Genomic DNA, 27890 nt, shown 5'->3' with positions numbered 1-27890 from the left:
TCCCTATCCCCCTCCCAACCCCATTCCCCCCTCAACCCTCACCCCCGCAACCCACCCCTACCCCATTTCCCCCACCCCCCAACCCAACCCCTACCCCATTTCCCCCACCCCCAACCCAACCCCATTTCCCCCACCCCCAACCCAACCCCATTTCCCCCACCCTCCCAACCCAACGCCACTTCCCCCACCCCCCCAACCCAACCCCACTTCCCCCACCCCCCCAACCCAACCCCACTTCCCCCACCCCCCCAACCCAACCCCACTTCCCCCACCCCCCCAACCCAACCCCACTTCCCCCACCCCCCCAACCCAACCCCATTTCCCCCACCCCCCCAACCCAACCCCATTTCCCCCACCCCTTTTCTCCCCCCAACCCAACCCCATTTCCCCTCCAACCCAACCCCATTTCCCCCACTCCCCCCAACCCAACCCCATTTCCCCCACTCCCCCCAACCCAACCCCATTTTCCCCACCCCCCAACCCAACGCTATTTCCCCCAACCCCAATTCAACTCACCCCAAATTACCCCCAGCACCACCTCCCCTTCCCCACCCCGCAACCCACACCCCATTCCCCACCCTCATTCCTCCTTCTCTGTTTCTCCCTATCCTCCGAACTCTGCGTCAACCGGGTCCCGACCATTCGGGAATGAACGCTGCACCAAAAGAACCAATAAATCCCGGGCTGTATGCCATCTCTCCAAATGTCTGGGGAGGGAAGGGGGGGAGTGGAGAGACACTAAACTAAAGAGGAACGTTGACTTGATGTGAAATGGCCGGGCAGGGCGATGTAATGTTGAGTGTGGAAGGTGTGGTTTAGTTGACTGTATTCTTTCCCTCCCCCCCGCCCCCAGGCCGGGTGGTGCGCTCCGGCAGCCATGTTGCTTTCCGTTGGGCTGAAAGTTGAGGAAGAAGTTTAAATCGGGGCGCGAGGGAGCGGGAGGAGCCGGCACCAAGAGGCAGCCCCGCTAAACCCAGCAATCATGTCCAGTAGCTGAGAGGAGGAGGGTAGCCGCGGAGAGGAACAAGTGTTTGCGTGTGAAGAAGAATGATTTCCAACCAGCAGAGCAGTAATCGGCCCCGGGCCAGTAACGTCGGCTCGATACTGCTGACCCCGCAGGAGAACGAGGGACTTTTCAGCTGCCTGGGGAGGAAATGCCTGGTGAGTGAGTGAGTGAGTGAGTGAGAGTCCGCATTCAGGCTGGGCCCTGCCCTGGTACCTGCACCTCCATTAGCACCGCCAGGAGGATTGCCCACAGTCGGTGCTGGCCCCCGCCAGCTCTTCGCTCCCTGTCCTGGGGGCTTCACGGGGTTTGGGAGCCCGGGGCCTTTGGTAAAGCAACGCCTGCCATCGAGGCCAGGCCAGCCCAGGAAGCAGCTCCCCTTGGAGTCGGTGCTAAAAGCCACAAGCTGCCTCCAGGCAGCAGCTCAGTTGAATAATTACACTGCGCAATGAGGAGCTGCCCTGGGGGAAAAAAAATCTCCACAATAACACCTTTCCAGCATCTCTCCTTTTCTTAAAGCTAATCGGGACCTAGTGTAAAAATATTCCCCACCTGATTTATGCTTTTACTGAAATCCTGGTACGGTCAGCAAATAATTTTGGGGTTTCCTGTCGGGGCTTTTGGCGTTTGACAGCAGGATTCTTGTACTTGTTTACCGAATGTCAGAGGAGTGTATTTGTTTGCCGAAAATTCAGTTTAAAATTAATTCTCAGTAAATATAAACCGCATGGTGTATTGGCAAAGCTTTACTGGACGCTGTGTTTCAAGGAAATTGGCATCAAAGTGGACTGTACAGAGTCCTTTTTACCGGTGTCGTATTAGTGTCAACAGGAAGATAGTCTTATAGGTTGCCTGGGTTGCCACTTACAAAGTACGGCAAAGCAAGAAGGGAAAATCCCCATGTTTAGAGTAGTTGCTTTCAATAAATAGTAAACCATTTAGTTTGTGTTTAGCATGGTGTTCCTGAGCATATTTAGCAGCAGTTTGCCAGTTTAAAATGCAAGACCTAATTACAAAGTGAAGGGTTTTAAATGTGTATGGCTTGCTTCATAAATTAGTGCAAAAGAGAGTTGCAAAGCATGGGTGATATGTCTAGAAATGTTATTTCTACATCTTCCACGCTGTCATGCCACGATTGGGAGAAACCATGTATTGAGTACACACGTCAGTGTGTTGCATGTTCACGTTTGCTTGTGCTCATAAAATGAGCTTCGCTGAATCACACCCGCCCCTCTAGCTACACACTCATACCATGTACCTTGTCTTATCTCTATCTAGTTTACCATGACCCAATATTCCTCTGGTGCACGCATTCCTCAAGTCTTCCATGACCCAGTTCCCAGCAGATACTCCCACCTTTCCTCTCCATTCTCTGTCACCTCACTGTCCACTGACCCCAACCTCCTGAATCCTTCCACATTTGAACACCCACGTGAATGCTGCAAAAGTTTGTTCACTACCTACCTGAATGGCTCTCCATCTGTGTGCCTGATATTGGTGAGGTTCAGGTGGATTCTTTGCCCACCTCATGTACTATCTTGTTCACCTGTCCCGATTGTTCCTTGGCTTTCCAGCTTGCTTACGTTCTTGCCTCTAGTCATTCTCAGGCTGACCTTGCAGTTAAGTGCTACACTACTGCTTGCCTTCCCTCGTGTGCTTCATATCCCCCCTGTAGACTTGTGTTTTCAGGCTTTTTTGGATGTGAAAGAAGAGAGCTGCCAAGAGTGAGAAGAAAAAGGAGTAGGGCATATGGCCCTGGAGCTTGCTTCATTTAATAAGATCACGGCAGACTCCACTTTCCCACCTAGTTCCCATATCCCTTGGCTCTTATGGAAATAAACAGGGGTGAAAAGAAGACTGGGAGAAAGAAGGGGTGAAACACCTGCTGGTGATGAGAATTGGTGGTGGGTGGTGGGGATTGGTGGTGGGTGGTGGGTAGGTTGGGGGGGGTTGTGGTGGTGGGTAGGTTGGGGGGGGTTGTGGTGGTGGGTAGGTTGGGGGTTGTGGTGGTGGGTAGGTTGGGGGGGGTTGTGGTGGTGGGTAGGTTGGGGGGGGTTGTGGTGGTGGGTAGGTTGGGGGGGGTTGTGGTGGTGGGTAGGTTGGGGGGGGTTGTGGTGGTGGGTAGGTTGGGGGGGGTTGTGGTGGTGGGTAGGTTGGGGGGGGGGTTGTGGTGGTGGGTAGGTTGGGGGGGGGTTGTGGTGGTGGGTAGGTTGAGGGGGGGTTTGTGGTGGTGGGTAGGTTGGGGGGGTTTGTGGTGGTGGGTAGGTTGGGGGGGTTTGTGGTGGTGGGTAGGTTGGGGGGGGTTTGTGGTGGTGGGTAGGTTGGGGGGGGTTGTGGTGGTGGGTAGGTTGGGGGGGGTTGTGGTGGTGGGTAGGTTGGGGGGGGTTGTGGTGGTGGGTAGGTTGGGGGGGGTTGTGGTGGTGGGTAGGTTGGGGGGGTGGCAGTGGTGGTGGGTAGGTTGGGGGGGTGGCAGTGGTGGTGGGTAGGTTGGGGGGGTGGCAGTGGTGGTGGGTAGGTTGGGGGGGTGGCAGTGGTGGTGGGTAGGTTGGGGGGGTGGCAGTGGTGGTGGGTAGGTTGGGGGGGTGGCAGTGGTGGTGGGTAGGTTGGGGGGGTGGCAGTGGTGGTGGGTAGGTTGGGGGGGGTGGCAGTGGTGGTGGGTAGGTTGGGGGGGGTGGCAGTGGTGGTGGGTAGGTTGGGGGGGTGGCAGTGGTGGTGGGTAGGTTGGGGGGGGTGGCAGTGGTGGTGGGTAGGTTGGGGGGGGTGGCAGTGGTGGTGGGTAGGTTGGGGGGGGTGGCAGTGGTGGTGGGTAGGTTGGGGGGGGTGGCAGTGGTGGTGGGTAGGTTGGGGGGGGTGGCAGCGGTGGTGGGTAGGTTGGGGGGGTGGCAGCGGCGGTGGGTAGGTTGGGGGTTGGTGGTGGGGGTTGGGGGGTGGCTGGGTTGGGGGGTTGGTGGCGGTGGTGGGTGGGTTGGGGGGGCTAAGGGGGGGGGCCTGGGGGCTGAGGGGGGTGCCTTGGTGTTGGGGGGGCGGGCGGTGGTGTTGGGGGTGCTGAGGGGGGGCGGGCGGTGGTGTTGGGGGGGGCTGATGGGGGGGGGTGGGCGGTGGTGCTGGGGGGGGTGCGGGCGGTGGTGTTGGGGTGTGCTGGGGGGGGTGCGGGCGGTGTTGTTGGGGGGGCTGAGGGCGGGGTGCGGGCGGTGGTGTTGGGGGGGCTGAGGGTGGGGGGGGTGGTGATGTTGGGGGGGCTGAGGGGTGGCGTGGGGGTGGGGGGGGCGGGGGGGGTGGCTGAGGTGGGGGCACCGGGCGGTGGTGTTGAGGGGGCGGGGGGCGGGCGGTGATGTTTGGGGCGCTGGGGGGGGGGGGGGGGGTGGTGCTAGGGGGGCGGTGGTGTTGGTGGGGGCTGGGGGCCGATGGTGTGCGATGGTGTTGGGGGTGCTGTGGGGGGGTTGGGTGGGATGGGGGCGGTGGGGTTGGGGGGAGCGGGGAGGGTGGGGGGTGTATGTGGGTTGGGTGGGTGGTAGTGGGGGTGGTGGGTGGGGTGAGGGGGTGTTTGGCGTGAAGAGAAAAGAAAGTAAATGAAGGGAGAGACTTTGTGCACCTACCAGTGCTAAAATGCTTAGGGAGAGGTTAAGGTAAGCTATGTTTTAAAGTGAAAGAGGTAGGAGTGAAGTTATTTAGGGAAGAAAGATTACTCAGTGGTGGGTTCATGACAAGAAGTTGTTTGGTATTGCAAGAACTGTAGCTGCATGCTAGTCTGTAGTGTTGGAGGAGATTGCTAAGGTAGGATAAATTGGGTCAGTGTGAAGGATAATTCTGCAATTTATTTGCTGGGACACAGCCAATGAAACAAAAACAGAAAATGCTGGAAATGCATAGCCAGTTTGTCAGCATTTGTAGAGAGAAAAAGACAGGTTAATGTTTAAGCCTGCATATACTTTTAATTTATAGAATGTTGGCAACATTGGTAAAGCTGCATTAATTAAATATCTCTAGTTGTTTTGAGAAGGAGGTGGTGGACAGCTTTTTTAAACCTTGAGGTGATGGTATTCCCAGGATAGTGTTAGGGCAGGAAATTCAGTATTTTGAACCAGCAGCAATGACGGAATGGTGGTCTACCTATATATCCAAGTCAGGATGGTGTGTGACCTGGAGGAGAACTTGGAAGTGATTGGTGGTCCCACAACATCACTACTTTTCTTGATGGGGAGAATATACTGTGGAGGGAGGTAATTTTTGAGCTACATGTATGTCAAAGGTTATGGAGGGCAGGCTAGAGTTAAAAACACAATTAAGATCAACCATGATCATCTTGAATGGCAGAGCAGGCTTGAGGAGCCAAATGACCTACTCCTGCCCCTTTCTTATGATCTATTATTGAAGAAACCTTGATGAGTTGAATATTTTATCTGCTGATTGTAGTCACTGTGCTCAGATGGATCGTGAGTACTGTGGAAAGGGCACCAATCAAAAAGGCTGGCTGTTCTTAGAACTGTCGCGCTCCAGGGTTGGTGAATGTTTCATTACACTGCTAACTTGAACTTGTAACTAGACTGTCGGCCTGCTAGTGAGCCACTTCTCAGTCCAGCCCCAGCTCTTGCTGGCACAGTGCAGTAAGTCCTCGTTTTAAGTTGTTTCATTTTGAAGTCATTTTTGTTTTAGGTCAGTTTTCCCCGATTTAAGTTATGATTTCTACTTCAGAGTCATTGCGTGCCATCATCGCTGATTGTCATCGCGCAAAATGCATTATGGCACATTGGCTCCCTTCACGTAACGTTGGGTCCTGTGACCCGATTGGTGGCATTGTTAAGGAGGCTGTACAGTATCTGAGGCAACATTGATTCTTTTTTTTTAAAAAAGCCCAGAGTTGTTTTTTTCAAGCAAAAAGTTGGATTTAAACTTGATTTGAATTTGGAGTTTCAGGAGTGCCTGCTGTGGGTGAGACTTTTACATTACTTTTAACCATGAGCCAGAAATGCTCAGTAAGTGTTAGTAGTGTGCCTGCTGCTGCAAAGAAAGCAAGAAAAGCCTTCAGCCTAGCAGTGTAATTGGATGTTTTAAAATCTCGAGGCTGGTGGCTTTTATCTAGTTTGAATTTATACAGGATTTCTTACAAAATAAAATAAATGATTAATTATAAGTTGCCTCAGCTGGGAATGCCCATTGCTGCACAAACACAGTACAGTATTTCAACCTGTACATTTTTTTTGGATGAGAGATGTCCGAATGAACCTAACTCCGACTTTAACATTGATTCCTATGGGAACCCATGATTCATGTAAAGTTGTTTCACTTAAAGTATTGATTTCAGGAACACAGCCACAGCCTTAAAACAAGGATTTACTGTATTGATATAGCTGTTCCAGTTAAGAGGTAACCTGTGAGATGTTGTTAGTGGGGATTCAGCAATGTTGGTGCCACAGAAGATCATGAGGAGTTTCTCATCTTTCTCTTTTTTGATACGGTCATTAGTGAACTTCTTACATGAAAGTTGTCTGCCACTGTCGGTGAATGGGTTTCTGGAAGAGTTGTGATGGAGCTAAACACTGGAAACATCAGCGAACAGCTTCATGTCTCACCTTATAACAATGGAAAGTTATTGCAGTTGTAAATGGTTGGACTGAAGATAATGTGCTCTGCAATTCACTCTCCAAACCCCCCTCTTCCTTTTAAGGTTCTGCAACCAAAACATTAACTGGTCTAAAAGCCTTTTCAGGATACTAGTTTTTTCGTGGTATGCACAATAACATGCAGCCCCTTCTATGAATGTTTAATACAGTAAATCTTTAATTGTGTTAGAATCTCTAATATACTATTCATTTTCTTTTTAAGTGCCAATAGATATATTGAATTGCATGCAAGGAGTTCAAAACCAAGCGTAGCAATTTCTCTAAACATCATTGGAGGGTGGGGGAATAGTTTGACACAAGGATGAGAGTAGTGGGGAGATTGGAAGAAATCAGTTGAGGGAACCTTGTTGGGAAAAATATTAGGAAAACTGCTGGCAAGGGTGCCTGAACTTGCACCTTTAGTTGACAGAAGTGTGGATGCACTAAAGCTATTCTTCATTCAGCACCCTCAGTTGCCTTGTTTGGAGGGGGAGTTTTACTGACTTATGGGTTTGTTGTATTTTCTGACCCCCTCAGAGGGTGGGTGAGAAAGAGGTCCTTAATTAACCACCTTGGGGAAGGAGGCAGTTGATGAGGAAAATCTTTAGTTTATTTTATCAAAGTTAACAATAGTATCTGAGACTGACAAAATTCAAACTCTCCCACCTTGTCCTTCTCAAACTGTCTGCTACCTTTGCCACAGTTGACCATGCTATACTCCTCCAGTGCCACTCCACCTTTATCTAACTGGATGGGGCTGCCTTTGCCTGTTTCCATTCTTATCTATCTTATTGTAGACAAGGCATTACCTGTAATGGCTTCTCTTCCCATTCCTACACCATTACCTCTAGGATCTCTCCATGGGGTGTCTCCAATTCGCATCTATGCTGCCCCTTGGCAACATCATACAAAAATACAATGCCAGCTTCCACATGTATGCTGAGAACACCAAGCTTAACATTAACCCCCTCCACAGCACTCTAGCCAGTCTGCCAGAAAACTTGACATCATCCAAAAATAATCTGCCTATGTCCTAACTTGCACCAGGTGTTGTTCACCACCACCCCATGTTTGCTGACTACCTTGACTCCCGGTTAAGTATTGCCTCATTTTTAAAATTCTCATCCTTATTTGCAAATCTCGCCATGACCTCACTCCTCCCAATCTCTGTAATCTCCTCCAAACCTACATCCCTCTGAGATATCTGTGCTCCTTTAATTTTGACCTCATGAGCATCCCTGATTTTTAATAGCTCCACCAGCTGCCATGTCTGTAGAATTCTCTTCACCCCGCTACCTATTTTGAACAAGGTTTTAGTCACTGCGCTAATGTTTCCTTGTATGGCTTGGTGTCGTTTTTGTTTTATAATGTTCCTGTGAAGTGCCTTGAGTGCTTTATCACATTAACTATATAAAGACAAGCTGTTGCTGTCTCTTGATTTCCATTTTATTTTGCATGGGAGGTGCAGGTTGCTTTTCTCCTGGCACAGTTCTTTTCAGCTCTGAAGAAAAATCATATGGAATTGAAACATTAACTCTGTTTCTCTTTCCACAGATGCTGCCAGACCTGCTGAGTTTTTCTAGCATTTTGTTTTTATTTCAGATTTCCAGCATCTGCAGTATTGCTTTTATATTAGATTGCATTGTCAGTGACTTGAGATTTGTTCATTTCAGCTAAGATATCCTGCAAGTGAGGTAATGACATCTTAAGGGTAGGGATACCTGTGTTTTATTTTAAAAGTGTTTTCAGTTTGTGTACTATCACTAAAATTGCAGTTTGGAAGATTGAAAGGGTTTTGGGCTGCTATGAAAGGGGAAGAACAATACCTTTAGCTGTGCCAGATGTCTGAGTAGGCTTTGGTTACATGTGGGAAAGTTAAATGTTCTTCAGGTAACTAAGTCACAAAGACTGCTTTTATCATCAGCTGCTTTACCTAATGTTAGAGTGATATGTTTAAAAAAGAAATCGACCATCTGTAGGCCAATCCTACAGATATAACTGTTAGTGCAAGTAGATGCTGGGAATATTACAATTTTACTCCCATAGATAGAAGTCTAGTGTTGGGATTTTCACTGCATTTTAAAATGGCATTCCTGCAACCCATGCATCTTTTCTAATGTAATACATGGGGACTTTGGCTTTTAGAAGAAATATTATTGTATTCCAACATGATGTAAATTTTATCATGTGGTGTTGCAGCATTACAATTGAAACTGTGTTCGCAGGCCCGTGGTACAAATGTCAATCATCCTATATTGTTAAACTCACTTTTATTGTCCTCGTGTCTTGCTTTTAATCTATAATATTTTTCTGGTTTTTCGCTTTCCTATCCAGAGTCAGTCAGCAACCAAACAAAATTTTCTGCAATATGTTGTTCCTAGTCAGCCGTTTATCTTGCTGCTAATTGCCTGCCTCTAGATCGGCTGTGTTCATGATGACTGACTTAACTAATTGCACAGCCTCTCTCATGTTTTTCGGCTTTGTAGGCCAGTGCTCGTATTGCTGTAATGCTTCTTGCCTGCCATCCTCCACACCCCTTAAAAGCTCTATTAACAAACTCTGCTGCATCTTCTCTGGCTGAATCAACTGCCAGGGACTTGGCGTGGTGCAGCATGTTGTGATGTCCTGCCAGCTATTCTGTCATCTGTATGAAATATGCTCTTAGCTGGCAAAGTCATTTGAATATAACTTTGGTGTTGCAAAATGTCCTAAATGGAGTTTATTCATGCTTGTCAGTTTTATTTTCTTGAAATTTGCATAAGAGATTAACTTCTTAGTTACCCTATTTTAGTTGTCAATGCAATGTTTCCAAAACCATAAATAATTTGTAAGTATTGAATTGCAGATTTAAATAATTATTATGCAGCTTATATACTTGGCTGTTACATGATGCAGTGGCAATTTTGAAATGGAAACGTGCGGAGAAGTTGGGTTGTAATTTTTTTTTTAGAAATTGAGATTGTTTTCTAAAAGTTTGCTCACATTTTGTTCTGTCATTTCATTTTAGAAAAATTCCCTTAATTTTATAACTGAAGTTTCTCAGTTAAGTGGCTACAACAGGTGTATTATAATTGTCGTACAAACTGCATTTACAGCTTAAAGGTTTTACTAATTAATTGTTTTGGGCACATTTCTAAATTCAAATTGGTGCAATCTACACATGCAAAATGTCTATATATAAGCATTTCATTTTGTGTACAGTATAAAGATATACAGTATTTGTTAGCTGGCATTCATTAAGTCGTACTGCAAGGAAACAGTGTTTGAGATTAGATTTGTGGCGAGTGCATAGAGGAATTTTTTTTATGGCTTCTAAAGGCAGGGCAATACAAAGTGATTTTAGAAGATTGGATTGGCCTCTGTTGGCTTCCCTTCAGAGATAAAAGTGAGGTAAACCATTGGAAGAATACAGGAACTTTTTTTTTAAGCCTTTTTTAACGAAGACAAAGGGAACTACAAATAAACAAAGCTGAGCACGAGTAAAATATTCTAGTAGCATAATAGCAATTGGTGACCAAAGGGGTTTTGAGATTCCTTTAGAATGGAAATAGGGTTGACTCGAAGGTAAGATAATAAAAGTTGACACAATTAATATCTTAATACCTGAATGTATTCACGGAAGGAGCATTAGCAGCATCCATTCACCATAGGAGGTTCTGCAACTAAATGTAATGGCTTTAATATCACTTGCTTGTACATTCTAAGCAGTTTAAGAGCTCAAAGCTAAAATCCCTAGAGTTTTGTGCTATAGTCCGAGTGCTAAGTTAGATTGAGAACAAAATATACAAAATGCTGACAGCCATTGAATTTTGGATTCGAGAGAAATGTCAACTTGATGCCTATTTTCAAGAAGCAATTTTTTAAAATAAATAAATAAGCTGAAACAACTATTAGTCGTTCATTAATTACTGAATCAAGAATGGGGTAGTCATTATATATAATTAGGAATACCTGTATGAGCAGAGCATAGCTTAATGAGTTGCAGCTAACTTGGCTTGAGAAGCAGATCTAGTGCCTTGAGATGCCACTTGCTGGAGTGAAACACATGAATATCGGGAATCCCTATGATAAACCTTCTAGAAAGCTTTTGATAAAATTCTTCGTAGAACAGGTTGCTACACAAGCTTATGGCATTGGCCATCCTTGGTAAATTTTAGTGGCAGGGAAAGAAATTGGCTGAAGGAGAGTAAGCAGTAGGTTCTAAAATGTGAAAAGCTGTTTCAGCCTAATCTGACTGACAAGTTTGAGTGCAGCGCTGGTTTTAGATTCCACCCAACTGTCAATAGAATAATACTGACTGGAGTGTAGAACTAATGATCTCTCTGTTTGGTTTTCCTGCCCAATATGTGAAAAGTTTATCAACTTGATTTTTGGCTGAGGAGATGCTTTACGTGGATATCTCAGGGATTGAAGAAGCTCTACTGCTTCTGATCTACAAAAAATTAATAGCTTTGGAAAGAATGCTTGGTCAGATTTGTAGAGCTGCTGAACTATTGAATGAATGAGTATCATCAAGTGGCCGAGGAGTTACAGAATGATCTAGATAGAAAATGACCTGAAATTTGCAGTAAATTAAGTGAGGCTATCAGCACTCACCCTTACTAAAGTGTAAAACTTCTGGTGACTACACATGAACAGTTAAATGTGGAAATCATGAAGTTGCTGTTAACAGCCCTACTCTTCTAGAAGCTTCGCTATAACAGTATCTCATTGAATTGGCATTGAAACACATGGAACAGTGTGAAGTTGCCGATTTGGATGATAAATATGTACTTAAATGCACTTAAAATAATAGAACTTGGCCATTCCATTGTAGGTATATTTTTTAATTGCATGATAAGTCTTGAATATTACCAAATGCTCTGACACTAAAAATTAACTTTTACAAGTATGGAATCTCATTCCTTTAGATTTAGCTATTGGGGAAAAACTTTACAGAGTGAACATGGCTTTATTTAACTTTCCCATTTATTTCACACTTAATCCCATCGTTCTTTCCCTTTTATTGTATGTAATTGTACAATTTTTGTATGTAATTTGGCATTTTGTACTTCCTGGTTCAGTTTCTTCAATGCTGAGTGTCAGTTCTTCAATCTGATTTGGTTAAGGAATTAGACAATTGCTTGTCCTGTTCATACAAGCCACAGATTCTCTTATAGAGGGCGCTACACACACATTTAGGCACCAGTGGCTTTATTAACTTTTTGAAAGCCTTTGTTTAAAAGAACAAAATACCAAAAGTAAAATAAATTCTGCATCTCTAAACCAAATATTTGGCAAATTGCTGTGTCTAAATTTTGCATTTCTAAATCAAATACTTGGCAAATTGCTGTGACTAAATATTGCATTTCTAAACGAAATACTTGGCAAATTGCCAAATGTCTCTTTTAGAATGCATGTACAATATATTGAATTAACGTATCAATAGAAATTAATATAGACCTAACTCTGAATTGTCATGCTTTTTGACAATTTTGTCAGTAAAGTCATCTTTAAAACAAAATACAGTCTAAGTGTAACTAAGACAATTTTTTTGGCTATTGATTCTTGTGATTTTTTTCATAAAGCTTCTAATACCACATTCAGGATAGTTTACCATTTTGGCTATATTAGAAACAATAATGGTTGCAAACATAAAACCTGTACCTTGGACCAAAGGCTTTATCTATAACTATACACTTGAACAGGTTTACTTAAAGCAAAATAACTTCAAATGACTATTTTAATGAGAAACAAAGTACTGTGTAATTATTAGATTTTTAACCCCAAAATACAAACGTAGCTCTTGCTTTTCTTGACTTTAATTTTTAATTTTTTTTTTCATGTTAATGCGATCCAACCAGGATAGGTTGGGAGCCGCACATGAGATATTAAAGAACCACGTGGCTCCGGAGTCGCAGGTTGCAGCCTTCTGTTCTACTGCAAAACATCAGTTTGTGTGTAAACGTAATGAGCAGCTCGTGCCGCAAAATCCTGCCCAATATTTTGAAATGGGCAGAACAATGGTTGATTTAAAAATTGATTTGTGTGGTCTTGCACCTTGAAAGAAAAAAAATTAGAGAACTTTAAAGAATTACATAGGCAAACTAGGGGAGATGCTAAGGGATCTGGGAGTGCCCACAAACTCAATTGACCATGTCAAGTCTCTGCAGTGTATGATATTTGAATTCCCACTGATTTCTAGAAATGGAGGTTGGATCGTTGGTGCTGTTCCTGGTGCATAGTAACAGCTTTGATTGGTCCAGCATTTAAAAATCCGCAGGAATTCAAACATCCATTTTATGCTGAAAACTTTCCATGCAAGGCAGTATCTCTGCATGCTTTTACTTTGAATTTGTAATTAAATTATCTCAGTTCCTTTGAAAGAAATTCAGGCTTTTGATCTACCTCCTGACTACACAAAGTTGAATCGGAGGACCTCCTCCTTGGCCAACCTATCCTTCTTGCTGCCACCCCCATGAAATTTGGAAACCCTTGCCCTATGTTTATGGTTCCAGACATTGACCAATATGTTACAATAGTACAGGTCTTAAAGTTGAAAAGCTTACTTTTGTGTTTTTTTTCCAAAAATTGTGTTCAACAGGAACACAGATTATACACTGCTGTGAATTATTGTTTTACTGCATTCCAAGATCATGCTTGAATGTTAATTTATTATGTGGGCAAGATGGTGAAAATGGAATAACTTAGCCATTTTCCTCTTCCATGTACAGTTCCATGACCTTTCATAGCCATATGAAAGGTGATCTTTTTTTTTGTGGGAGCCTATTTAACAATGGAGGATATCAAATTAAAACATCCTACAATTTTTTTTTTAGTAGGAACTTTACTGAAGATTTTTAATGCAGTCTATTCCTGTTGATTTGTTAGAAAAGAAAATCTTGAATTATCTGACAACGTAAATTAATTGCACATTTAATTTGAATTAACATATAATTCCAAAATCCAGGAGTAGTTTTTATAAACAGTTCTTAAGATATTGCTCTTGATGTCTGATAAGCATCTTTCATGTGGTTAGCAGTTGACTTATAATGTGGTGTTTCAGTTCCTTTCCTGACCACTGATAGCTAATCTTGAAACCATTTGATGTGCTTTTTTTCTGTGCATTTCGTAGCATATGGCATAATTATGTCCTAGCACATTGAGAGATGTTCTACCTTGTGGTTATGAGAAGGAAGTTGAATATTGATTTCTCGGTCACAATTCTGTTAGGGAAAATTTCACTTATGGTATGTTAGTTAAACATTTTTAAATGACAATAGATATCACCCACCACATTTGGAGCAAATCTTTTTATGATCATAATTGGGCAGTACATATTTATTTAAACATAGTACCTATATTCAAGAATACTTAGGAAGAGAATAATGCTGATTTTTTTTTTTTAAAAAGATAGGTATTCAGATGATAAATCTGCCTGACTGTCATCAAAAATCAAAGCACAAATTGTATGGGTTGTCTGAACTAGTGATGCTTTTATTTTGTGGAAAATCCTGACTACATATGCTCCTTTTCTGTAGCCAGCAATTTGAAATAAGAGATTATTGTGTGGGGAAGCAACATTGAAAAGAGATGGTAAAAATCTTTTTTTCCTCTATAAATGTAAGTCTTGAGATTCACATATTGCCTTTCATGAACACCAAATGTCCCTAAGCACTCTACAGCCAATAAAGTACTTTTGAAGGGTAATCACTTGTAATGTAGGAAGCACGGCAGCCAATTTGTGCACAGCAAGCTCCCACAAACAGGAATATGATAATGACCAGGAAATTGTTTTTTTTTTAATGTTTGGTCTGCACTGGAGTGCTGTTGTTGGCTGTGCTTCAGTTGGAGTTTGGTGACTGTGGGAGTTTAAGGGTTAAATTAAGGGTTAAATTCTACCTAAAGTCCAGCCTTTAATTTAGCAATTAATTAACAGTTGCTGTTAGGGTTGGAAAAAGGTGAGTTTTAGTCTAGCCTTAAAACAGGGCTCATGCAGGCTCTGCTTGCAACTAGTTAAATAGGTAACTGGCCTAATCAGGATTTCAGAGGCTAGGTTCGGAAAGTATAAAAGTAGGCTATCTTATAGTGCTGACTTTAAACAGCACTGGAGTGCTGTTTTTGGCTGAAGTTGACTGCTCAGTTGGAGTTTGATGACTGAGGGAGTTTGGTGAGAAGGGAGGAGGTGCTCCTTTTTCTATCCTTCCTCAAAGAAGAGAGGCGGCCTTGGTAAGTAGGAACTGGTGAGTAAATCAGAAAAGCGTGATTTTTTTAAACAAGTTGCTATACTTGGATTCAACTGATGCGCCAGGAATAAGTGAAATTTAGGGCCAATATAATAAAATAATATAAATAATCCCAAGTAGAGTAAAGTTAACATAAGGGAAGTAGAGTTAAGACATAGCATGGCAGCTCAGCTTTGTGGAATACGTGTCCTGTAATATGTGCGAAGTCATGGACGCTACTGGCGTCGTAGTTGACCATGTGTAGGAAATGCTGTCACCTGCAGAAACTTGAGCTGTGGGTTTCAAAGTTTAAATGGCAGCTGGAGTCACTGTGGTGCAACCGCAACGCTGAAGTTATGTGGATCGCACGTTCAGAGAGGTGGTTGCACTACAGTTTAAGGGCCTGGAGATAGAGAATGGGTAACCACCAGGCAGTCCAAGAGAAGTAGGCAGGTCATGCACGGGTCCCGCTCACAAATCAGTTTTCTGTTTTGGAAGCTGGTGAGGGTGCTGGTCCCTCAGGAGTGAAGTCAGAGCCAAGTTTGTGGCACCACGAGCGGCTCGGCTGCACAGGAGGAGAGGAAGAAAGGAAGAGCAATAGTGATAGCCGATTCATTGGTTAGGGGGAACAGACAGGTATTTCTGTGGCTGTAGGTGTGACTTCAAGATGGTATGTTGCCACCCATGTGCCAGGATCAGGATGTCACAGATTGGCTGCAGGGCATTCTTCTGGGGGAGGATGATCAGCCAGAGATCCTGGAACACATTGGTACCAATGACTCAGGTAGGGAGGGGGATGTAGGCCTGCAGTCAGAATTTAGGGAGCTAGGTAGAAAATTAGCAAGCAGTACCTCAGATACTCACAGTGCCACGTGTCGGTGAATACCCGAAATAGGCTAAGACAGATGAGTGCGTGGCTGGAAATATGGTGCAGGAGGGAGGGCTTTAGATTCCTGGGACACTAGGACTGGCTCTGGGGGAGATGGCACCTGTACAAGGGTTGCACCTGAACAAAGCTGGGACTGAGATCCTTGCAAGACGTTTTGCTAGAGCTATTAGGAGGGCTCTAAACTAACTCCAGCAGGGGTGTGGGAACCAAGAGAAAATATTAGAGGAATACTAGGGTGCACAAATTACTGGGAGGGACAGATAGCATTATTATAGAGAACAGTAAGTTAATAGGTAAAGTTGGGGTAAGGAGGAAAGTAACAAAGTCTAAATCAGGGTTACTGTGCATGTATGTGAATGCATGGGGTATAGTAAATAAGATTGGGGAATTACAGGTGCAGGTTGCCATGTGGAAATATGATGTTGGGGCAATAACAGAGACCTGGCTCAAGGAAGGGCAGAAATGGGTGTTAAATATTCCTGGGTTCCAGGTGTTCAGAAGAGATAGGAAAGGAGGAGGGATGGCAGCATTGGTTAAGGAGAGCATTGCAGTGCTGGTGAAAGAGGATGCCCCAGAGGGCTTGAGGACAGAATGAATTTGCCTAGAGCTAAGGAACAAAAAGGGCGCCAGCGTAGTCTATAGGCCGCCAAATTGTGAGAAGGACGTAGAACAAATCTGCAGGGAAATTAAAGGTGCAGCATTATGGAGTAGTTATAATGGGTGACTTTAATTACCCAAATACAGATTGGGACAGTGGTACTGTAAAGGATGGAGAGGGCAAAAGTTCCTAGATTGTGTTCAGGAGAATTTGTTCAGGAGAATTTCTACAGCAACATGTGTCCAATCCAACAAGAAAAGATGCACCATTGGACCTGGTTCTTGTAAATGAGATGGGCCATGTAGATCAAGTGTCAGTGGGGAAACATTTAGGAGACAGTAATCATTGTATTGTACATTTTAGGAAGATAATAAAAGGACGATGGGCAATCCAGAGTAAGAATAATTAACTGGACAAGAACCGACTTCGATGAGCAAGAATGGATCTGGGCCAGATAGACTGGAACGAAAGATTGGTAGGAAAATCTAACCGAACAATGGGCTACTTTTTTTTAAAAAAAATTGGTTTGGGCACAGTCAAGATATATTCCATTGAAAGGGAAAGGCAGGGCAAACAAATCCAGAGCTCTCTAGATGAAAAAGGAGATTGACATTAAGATAAAGAAGAAAAGTGCGCTTATGACAGGTGTCAGGTAGAAAATACAATTGAGAACCAAGAGGAATACAGAAGGTTCAGAGGGGAGGTGAAAAAGCATATTAGAGAAGCAAAGAGGGATTATGAGAAAAGACTGGCAGCCAACATAAAAGGGAATCCCAAAGTCTTCTATAGACATTAGATATAGTAAAAGGGTGGTAAAAGGAGGAGTAGAGCCGATTAGGGACCTAAAAGGGAATTTACACATGGACGAAGGGGCCATGGCTGAGGTGTTAAATTAGTACTTTGTAACTGTTTCTATCAAAGAGGTAGATGCTACCCAGGTCATGGTGACAGACGAGGAAACTCTTTTCGCTAGAAGGGTTCAAAGCTGACAAGGCGAAAGTGTTGAACAGACTGCCAGTACTTAAAGTTGACAAGGCATTGGGACCGGATGAGATGCATCCAAAGATATTGAAGGAAGTGAGAGTAGAAATTGCAGGGGCACTAGCCATAATCTTTCAATCTTCCCTAGACTCAGGAGGTTCCAAAGGACTGGAGAACTTAAGACATTATGTCCTTGTTTTAAAAAGGTTGTAAGGATAAGCCCAGCAATTACAGACCAGTCAGTTTAACTTCACTGGTGGGCTCAATTATTCAGGATAGAATGGAAAATTATGGGTTGATAAGGAAGAGCCAGCGTGGATTTCTAAAGGGAAAATAGTGTTTACCTAACTTGCTGGAGATTTTTTTTGAAGAGGTAACAGAAAAGGTCGATGAAGGTACTGCTGTTGATGTGGTGTACGTGGCCTTTCAAAAGGCATTTGACACAGTGCCCCACAACAGACTTGTGAGAAAAGTTATTGCTTCTGGAATAAAAGGGACAGTAGCAATATGGATACAAAATTGGCTGAAAAATAGGACGCAGAGTAATGGTCAATGAGTATTTTTTGGGCTGGAGGAAGATTTGTAGTGGAGTTCCCCAGGGGTTGGTATTGGGACCCTTGCTTTTCCTGATAATATTATTGATCTAGATCTTCGTGTGCAGAGGGCAATGTCAAAGTTTGCGAATGATAGGAAGCTTGGGAGTGTTGTGAACAGCAAGGAGTATGGTGTGGAACTTCAAGAGGACAAGTTGGTGGAGTGGGCAGATCGGTGGCAGATGAAGTTCAATGTGGAGAAGTGTGAGGTGATACATTTTGGTAGGAAGAACATGGACAGACAATATAAAATAAGGGGTGGAATTTTGAAGGGAGTGCAGGAGCAGAAAGACTTGAGTGAACATAATGTAAAAAGTAGGAGCAGGGGTAGGCCATTCAGCCCCTCAAGCCTGCACCTGCCATTCAATAAGATCATGGCTGATCTAGCTCAGGCCTCAATTCCTCTTTCCATAACCCTCAGCTCCCTGATTATTTCAAAAGTTTGTTTACCGCCTCTTTAAATATTTTCAGTGATCTAGCCTCCAGAACTATCTGGCGTAGAGAATTCCAGACCTTCACTGCCCTGAGAGAAGAAATTCCTTTGCATCTCAGTTTTAAATGAGTGTCCCCTTATCCTGTAACTGTCCCCTAGTTTGAGATTCCCCCACTAGTGGAAACATCTTCTCAGTGCCTACCTTGTCAAGCCCCCTCAGAATCTTGTATGTTTCAATAAGATCACCCCTCATTTGTCTAAACTCTAATGATTAAAGGCCTAATCTGTTTAGCTGTTCTTGATAAGTCAACCTCTTCATCCCAGAAATCAACCTAGTGAATCTCTTTTGACCTGCCTCCAATGTCAGCATATCCTTTCTTAAATACTGGGACCAAAACTGTATACTCCAGGTGTGGCCTCACCAACACCCTGTACAGTTGTAACAAGACTTCCCTATTTTTAAATTCCAACCCCCTAGCCATACAGGCCAAAATTTCATTTGCATTCTTAATTACTTGCTGCACTTGCATGCTAACTTTTTGTTTCATGCACGAGAACACCCAGATCTCTGTGCTTCACTTTTTTTGAGAGCCTCTCTATTTAAATAATAGTCTGTCTTTTGATTCTTCCCACCAAAATGCATGACCTCACACTTGCCTACATTAAACTTCATCTGCCAAGATTTTGCCCACTCACTCAACCTGTCTATATCCCCTTGCAGATTCCTTATGTCCTCATCACAACGTGCTCTCCCACCTATATTTGTAGGTCAGCAAATTTGGATACATTATATTCTGCCCCCTCCTCCAAGTCATTAATATAGATAGTAAATAATTGAGGCCCTAGGACTGATCCACTGGTTGCACCTTTCCAACCTGAAAAAGACCCATTAATCCTGACCCTGTCTTCTGTGTGTTGACCAAATCTCAATATATGCTAATACATTACCCCAATACCGTGAGCTCCTATCTTGTGCAGTAACCTTTTATGTGGCATCTTATCGAATGCCTTCTGGAAATCCAAATATGCTACATCTACCGGTCCCCCTTTATCAACTCTATTTGTTATATTCTCAAAGAGCTCTAGAAAATTTGTCAAACATGATTACCCTTTCACAAAACCATGTTCTCTTTTTGATTGTGTTAAGCTTTTCTAAATGTCCTGCTATTTCTTCCTTAATAATGGACTCTAGCATTTTTCCAACGACATATGTTAGGCTAACTGACCTATAGTTTCCTGTTTTTTGTCTCTCTCCCTTCTTGAACAGGGGATTACATTAACAGTTTTCCACCCTGCTGGGACCCTTCCAGTGAGTTCTGGAATATTTCGACCAATGCCTCCAACTATCTCTGCAGCCACTTCCTTTAAAACTCTTGGATGTAGGCTTTCAGGTCCTGGTGACTTGTCTGCCTTTAGTCCCATTAGCTTGTCAAATATTTTGTCCCTCGTGATAGAGACTGTTACAAGATCTTTCCTCCCATTAGCTCCTTGCTTATCTGATATCTTTGGAAGGTTTATAGTGTCCTCTGTGAAGACCAATGCAAAATATTGGTTTAAACTATGTGCCATTTCCCTGTTCCCAGTTATCAGTTCTCCAGTTGCACCTTCCATGGGTACCGCACTCATTTTAGCTACTCCTTTTCCTTTTATATACCTGTAGAAGCTCTTGCTGTTTGTTTTTATATTTCTTGCCAATTTACTTTCATAATCAATTTTCTCCCTCTACAAACCAAAACAGAAATGCCTGGAAAAACTCAGCAGGTCTGGCAGTATTGGCGGAGAAGAGCCTCATGACCCTTCAACCGAACTAAGTTGAAATAGGAAAGGGGTGAAATATAAGCTGGTTTAGGAGGGGTGGGGGTTGGGGGGAGTTTGTTGGGACAAGCAGCCAGTGATAGGTGGACAGACAAAAGAACAAAGAGGTGTTGAAGGTGGTGATATTATCTAAAGGACTGTGCTAATTAAGAGTAGAAGGCAGGACAGATAAGGTACAGATAGCTCGAGTGGGGTTGGGGGAATACTAAAAGGTAGAAATAAACAATGAGTAGAAATACATTTAAAAATAATGGGAATAGATGAGAAAAGTCTATATAAATTTTGGAAAAAACAAAAAGGAGGGGGAAGAAACGGGAAGGGGTTGGGGGATAGAGGAAAGAGTTCAAGATCTAAAATTGTTGAACTCAATATTCAGTCCGGAAGGCTGTAAAGTGCCTAGTCGGAAGATGAGATGCTGTTCCTCCAGTTTGCGTTGAGCTTCACTGGAACAATGCAGCAAGCAAAGGACAGACATTTGGGCATGAGAGCAGGGTGGAGTGTTAAAATGGCAAGCGACAGGGAGGTCTGGGTCATGCTTGGGGACAGACCGAAATGCTGAGTTTTTCCAGGTATTTCTGTTGCTGTTTTTGTTTTGGATTTCCACCATCCGCAGTTTTTTGTTTTTATCTCTTTTTTTTCCTCCCTCTATGAGCTTTTTAGTTATCTGCTGCTGGTTCCTAAAAAAAAATCCCAATCCTCTGGCCTACCAGTAGTTTTTGCTGCTTTGTATGCCTTAGCTTTTGATTGGATATTCTCCTTGACAGCCTTTTGTATAACCTCAAGTGGTATACATCCTTCTCATCGAGTCTTTCTTTTTGACTGAGATAAATTTTTGCTGAACATAATGAAATACCTGCTTAAATGTCTGCCACTGCTCATCCGCTTAGTCTATTTTCCCAGCCCATTTTAGACAACTCTTTCTTCAAACCACTGTAATTGCCCTTACTTAAGTTGAGGATATTGGTTTGAGACCTGAGTTGCTCACCCTCAAACTGAATTTGAAATTCTACCATTTTGTGATCACTATCCTCTAGAGGATCCTTAACTACAAGATCTCTTATTAATATTACCTTGTTACACATTACTAGATCCAAAATAGACTCTTCCCGGGTAGGTTCTGCACTGTATTGCTCTAAGAACTGATGCACTCTACAAATTCATCTTTCATGTTAGCCCCGCCAATCTGATTTGTCCAAGTCAATTTACAGATTAAAATCACCCATGACAATTGTATCACCCTTCTTGCACGCCTCCATTATTTCCCGATTTATACTTTGTCCTATAGTGAGGCAGTTCTTTGAGGGGCTTCTTCCCCTTGCTGTGCCTTATTTCTACCCAAACTGATTCCACATCCTGATCTATGCCACCTATCACTAACCACCACAGTGATACCTTCCTTTATTAACAAAGCTACCCCACCTCCTTTTCCTTTTTTGCCTATTTTTCCGGAACGTTGAATACCCTTGAGTATTGAGTATCCCAATATTGGTCACCCTGCAACCACGTCTCTGTAATAGTCATGTCCATATATTTCTATTTGTGCAGTTCACTCATATATCTTGTTGCAAATGCTGCATGCATACAGATAGAGAGTTATAGGCTTTGATTTGTTACCATTATTGCACATTCTGGTTCTAATTTCTGCTGCACTCTTTTGCTATTTTCTGCCCCTTCCTGTCACACTTTGATTATCATTTGCCTCTTCACTGCCCTGCACCTCTGCTCTCTTTTTGATTTTTTAAACTTCCCTTCAGTTGAACCCCCGCCACGCCCCTCCCCCCAACCACCACTAATTATTTTCAAGTCCTATCAACAACCCTAGTTATACGATTTGCCAGGACACTGGTCTCAGCATAGTTTAAATGAAGCCCCTCCCAATGGAACAGCTCTCTCCTTCCCCAGTACTGACGCCAGTGCCCCATGAATCGGAACCCATTCCTCCCTCACCAATCTTTGATCCATGCACTTACCTCTCTAATCTTAATTACTCTACGCCAATTTGCATGTGGCTCAGCTAGTAATCCGGAGATTATTACCTTTGTGGTTCTGTTTTTTAATTTAGTCCCGAGCTGCTTGTCCCTCAGCAGCCCTCTTTCCTAGTCCTCCCTATGTCGTTAGTACCTATGTGGTCCATGACAACTAGTTCCTTCCCCTCCCACTCCAAGTCTCTCTCCAGCCCAGAAGAGATGTCCTTAACCTTGGCACCAGGTAGACAACACAGCCTTTGAGACTCTGTCTTTGCTGCAGAGAACAGTATCTATTTCCCTAACTATGCTGTCCCCTATTACTACGACATTTCTTTTTTCTCTCCCCACTTGAATGGCGCTCTGTATCACTCTGTACTGTGGTCAGTTCGCTCATCCTCCCTGCAGTTTGTGCCCTCATCCACACTGGGAGCAAGCACTTCATACCTATTGACAACGGTACCAGCTGAGACTCCTCCAAAGCTAAATTCTGGATCCTCATACCTGCCTCACTCGTAGTCACACCTTCCTGTCCCTGACCACGGATCAAATTTGATGTAAGTAATCTAAGGGGTGTGACTGCCTCCTGAAACAGTGTCCAGGTAACTCTCCCTCCCCCTGATGTGTTGCAGTGTCTGCAGCTCGGACTCCAGTTTAACAACTCTGAGACGAGGTTCTTTGAGCAGCCAACACTTGCTGCAGACGTGGTCACCATAGATCGCACTGGTTCCCACGTGCTACAGCTGCAACACATCGCCTGCCCAGCCGTCTCTATTCTATTTGATTAATTTGGGATGTTAAATATTTTTTAAATGAATTTCTTAACTGTACTCTTTAGCTGTAATAACGTTTCCTGATTTAAACCACTTGGTCAATCAAAAGAGAAATGGAAGAGATACCCACCAATCACCTATTTGATTTCCTGTGATGCCACACTCTGGCTCTGACAGGTAAGAACAGGATGAACGTGCTCTCTGCGGCTGGCTTTTATCTCCTGCTGCTGCTGCGCTTCTCCCGCAGGTCCGCTGTCTGTGTGCTCCCTGCTCTCCTCTTGCTGTTTTAAACTGTATATGTGCATAGAAGGTGGCAGGACAAGTGGAAAGAGCAGTTAATAAAGCATATAGCATCTGGGCTTTATTAATAGGGGCTTGGATTCAAGCGCAGTGAGGTTATGCTGAATTTATATAAGTTGCTCATTAGACCTCAGTTGAAATGTGTATAGTCCTGGTTGCCACATTGTAGGAAGGATGTGAACACATTGGAGAGAGTGCAGAAGAGGTTGACAAGAACGGTTCCAGGGATGAGAAACTTGGGCTATGAGGAAAGATTGTAGAGTTTGGGACTTTTCTTGGAGGGAAGAAGGCGGAGGAGATTTGATAAAGATATTCAAAATCATGAGAGGGCCCGACAGAGTAGATAAGTTGTGCATGCTCGTAAAAGGATTAAGAATGAGAGGTCACAGATTTAAAGTGATTTTGCAAAAGAAGCAAATGTGACGTGAGAAAAAACTTTTTCACACAGTGGTTTGGGTCTGGAATGCACTGCCTAGAAGCGTGGTGGAGGCATGTTCAATCGAGGCATTCAAGCAGGCATTAGATGATTGTTTCTATTCAAATGATATGCAAGGGTATGGGGAAAACGTAGGGCAATGGCACCAGGTCATTATGCTCATTTGGAGAGTCAGTGCAGACACGATGGCCGAATGGCCTCCTGTGCCATTAAAATTCTGTGATTGAAGGATAAATAATGGCCAAGGCACCACAGATAACTTCTCTACATTTCAAAATAGTTCCATGGGTTATTTTACATCTACCTGGGAGGGTAGATGGGGCAAAAACAAAAATAGCCGGAAAAACTCAGCAGGTCTGACAGCATCGGTGGAGAGGAAGACAGAGTTAACATTTCGAGTCCGAATGACTCTTCATCAGAACTTCATTCAGACTTGAAAGATTAACTCGGTCTTCCTCTCCACAGATGCTGCCAGACCTGCTGAGTTTTTCCAACTATTTTTGTTTTTGTTTCAGATTTCCAGCATCCACAGTATCTTGCTTTTATCTTAGGGTAGATGGGGCCTTTGTTTAACATCTCATCCAAAAGATGGCATCTCTGACAGTGTAGCACTTCCTTACCCTTAGTACTACACTGGGAATGTCTGCTTTGATTTTTGTGCTCAAGTCCTGGAGTAGGACTTGAACCTGGAACCTTGAAGTACCAATATCAATGCAGTATTGGTATACTTCGCTCCATTATGCCTGGAATATTATGTCATGTCGGCTTTACCATAGATTTCGTATGAGCAATTTTATATTGACACTTAATAGTTAGAATGAGTGTCTATTGTACTAATAGAATTCTTAAATAGGATAAACCTTGATCTTTGGTTGAAATAAAATTAACAAAACTTGTTATGCTGCTAAAGGTCATGGGTAGATAGCTGGGTTTCCTCTGAAGTGATCTTTGTCGAGCGTATCGAGTGTATCTTTGTGATACATGACACTTGTCATCCCAAACCTGGATATTGTTCAGATTCTACTACAGGGTGGTATATGTTTCGTCAGCATCACACCTGATCTTAGAAGGAGGAGAGATCATTGATGCAGCTGAAGGTGGTTGGATTAATGATGCTTTCCTGAGGAAACACTCCAGTTATGCCCTGGCACTGTGATGATTGCCTCTGACTACCACATTCATCTTTCTGTTATGAAGAATGGGAGCCCATAGGAACAGATCAGTGCATGCTCAGCATAGATTAAAATATTCCCAGCAGAAGAGTATACATTGTAACAATAAACCCCTTGTATGTAGTGGATACTGTGGATTTGAATTTCTGTTGCGTGTTTTGTCTTGTCTTTGGAAGGTAGATTGGAAAGTACTGAAATGAGACACAGTCTATTTGTAAACCAACAATCTGTAGCTTATTTTACTTGGAACACAAATTAACAAAAATACAATTTTCCAGCAAAATGCACCCATGAATAATCGTTCTATGAGAGAGGATTGTAGAACATAACTTAAGCAAGTGTACACCTCTTGATTTTGAAATGGCCTTTGATAGAGTGAGCAGGTTCAAACTAATGAGTTTGACAACATTCCTGCCTCTGAGTCAAGACAGTGGGTTCAAGTCCCACGCCAGGACTTGAGCATGGTGATCAAAGCTGACGCTCTAGTGTCGTACTGAGGGAGTGCTGCACAGCTGGAGGCACCATCTTTCAGATGAGATTTTAAACCATGACCCGTCAAGTGGACGTAGAAGATCCCACGGCAGTATTTCCAAGAAGTGCATGGAGTTCACCCTGTTGTTCTAATCAATATTTATCCCTCAACGTGACAAAAACAAGTTACCTGGTTATTATCACATTGCTGTTTTGTGAGAGTTTGCTGTGCACAAAATTGCTGCTGCATTTCCTATATTACAACAATGAGTACACTTCAAAAGTGCATAATTGACTGAAAAGTGCTTTGGGGTGCCCTGTGGTTGTGATGGGCACTTTGTAAATGCAGTTTTTTTATCTGTGGTTTGGAGAGAGAAATTTGATTAAAGGCTTTGTATATGGGAGCTTGGTATCTGTACTAGTTTTAACAAACATGCAGAAGCAATGTATGGAGAAAGTAAAATGAATGAGCAGCAGTTCTTGTTAGCCTGAATGCCACACGAATGGATAATGAAATGATCATCAATGTGGGTAAGACCAAAATTCTGAAGGTATTTGGAGTGCAGGTGAAATTGAGTTTTAATAAATGTACAGTTTGATCTGAGAAATGTAATGATTGATGCCAGGTGCATAAAGGAGGTGACAGCTAGGATTACAATGGGAAGAGTTGCATTAATGAAAGGCAGGTAATGCTGACTGGACGATTTGAATAGACAACTGAAGCATTTGATATGGAGTGGTGCTGAAACATGCTTGCTAAGTGAAGAGGTGGTCAGTTTTCCAAAGAGCTTTTGAGATGTGAGTTTAGAGATGCATGGAAAAAATCATATATAAACTAATGGTGTTCCCAATGTACTAGAAGAAAAACAGGAAAAGGCAAATTAGATGTGTGTTGGGAGATAATGGGATTTTGAAAATGGTATTAGACTAATGGAAGGAAAAAGAGCAAAAGGAAGAAAAAGGAGGATGCTGTTCAATCATCTGAAGAATAGAAAATCACATGGAGAAGACCATAAGACATAGGAGCAGAAATTAGGCCATTCAGCCCATCAAGTCTGTTCCGCCATTCAATCATGGCTGATAAGTTTCTCAACCCCATTCTCCTGCCATCTCCCCGTAACCTTTGATCCCCTTACCAATCAAGAACCTATCTATCTTGCTCTTAATGACCTGGCCTCCACAGCCTTCTGTGGCAAAGAATTCCATAGATTCATCACTCTCTGGCTAAAGAAGTTTCTCCTCATCTCTATTCTAAAAGGTCTTCCCTTTACTGAGGCTGTGCCCTCAGGTCCTAGTCTCTCCTACTAATGGAAACATCTTCCCCACGTCCACTCTATCCAGGCCTTTCAGTATTCTGTAAGTTTCAATCAGATCCCCCCTCATCTTTCTAAACTCCATCGAGTATAGACCCAGCGTCCTTGAACGTTCCTCATACGTTAAGCCTTTCATTCCTGGGATCATTCTCGTGAACCTCCTCTGTATCCTATCCAGGGCCAGAACATCCTTCCTGAGATACAGGGCCCAAAATTGCTCTCAATATTCTAAATGTGATCTGACCAGAGCTTTATAAAGCCTCAGCAGCACATCCCTGCTTTAATATTCTAGTCCTCTTGAAATAAATGCCAACATTGCATTTGCCTTCCTAACTACCGACTCAACCTGCAAGTTAACCTTAAGAGAATCCTGGACTAGGACTTCCAAGTCCCTTTGCACTCCAGATTTCTGAATTCTATCCCCATTTAGAAAATAGTCTATGCCTCTATTCTTCCTACCTAAGTGCATGATCTCACACTTCCCCACATTGTATTCCATCTGCCACTTCTTTGCCCATTCTCCTAACCTGTCCAAATCCTTCTCCAGCTTCCTTGCCTCCTCAATACTACCTGTCCCTCCACCCATCTTTGTATCATCTGCAAACTTAGCCAGAATGCCCTCAGTTCCTTCATCTAGATCATTAATGTATAAAGTGAAAAGTAGTAGTCCCAACATTGACCCCTGCGGAACTCCACTAGTCACCGGCTTCCATCCTGAGAAGGACCCCTTTAGCCCCACTCTCTGCCTCCTGCCAGGCAGCCAATCTTCTATCCATGCTAGTACCTTGCCTCTAATACCATGGGCTCTTATCTCACTGAGCAGCCTCCTGTGCGGCACCTTGTCAAAGGCCTTCTGGAAGTCCAAGTAGATAACATCCATTGGCTCTCCTTTGTCTAACCTACTCGTTACCTCCTCAAAGAATTCTAACAGATTTGTCAGGCATGACCTCCCCTTGATGAAACCATGCTGACTTTGCCCTATTTTACCATGCACTTCCAAGTATTCTGAAATCTCATCCCTAATAATGGACTAAAATCTTACCAACGACCGAGGTCAGGCTAATTGGCCTGTAATTTCCCATCTTTTGCCTCACTCCCTTCTTAAAGGTGGGGGGGGGGGGGTTTCATTAGCGATTTTCCAGTCGACTGGGACCCTCCCTGACTCCAGTGATTTCTGAAAGATCACCACTAACGCCTCCACTATCTCTTCAGCTATCTCCTTCAGAACTCTGGGGTGTAATCCATCTGGTTTACAGAACTGAAGCAAAGAAAAATAGTTTAGAGAGGGGAGAGCTGAGCAGACCATTGGTGATGCTCTTTGTGCAAATGTAATTTCAGCACTTTT

The 27890-nt window shown here is 43.5% G+C and overlaps 1 protein-coding gene across 2 annotated transcripts in view; it reads left to right on the top strand.

Moving 5' to 3' along the window:
- Positions 1-854: 854 nt before the first annotated feature.
- wasla (WASP like actin nucleation promoting factor a) overlaps positions 855-27890 on the top strand; it is an 87327-nt gene continuing 60291 nt past the window's right edge. Inside the window, exon 1 of one of the 2 annotated variants that reach the window (XM_041215685.1) lies at positions 855-1161. In XM_041215685.1, the coding sequence (XP_041071619.1) occupies positions 1048-1161 (114 nt within the window). In that variant the 5' untranslated portion in view covers positions 855-1047. The remainder of the gene's footprint in view (positions 1162-27890) is intronic. The other variant, XM_041215686.1, reaches the window with a different exon arrangement.

Source organism: Carcharodon carcharias, chromosome 21 (genome assembly GCF_017639515.1).
Source record: "Carcharodon carcharias isolate sCarCar2 chromosome 21, sCarCar2.pri, whole genome shotgun sequence".
Classification (NCBI taxonomy): domain Eukaryota; kingdom Metazoa; phylum Chordata; class Chondrichthyes; order Lamniformes; family Lamnidae; genus Carcharodon; species Carcharodon carcharias.
This window is presented reverse-complemented; position numbering and strand designations above follow the sequence as displayed.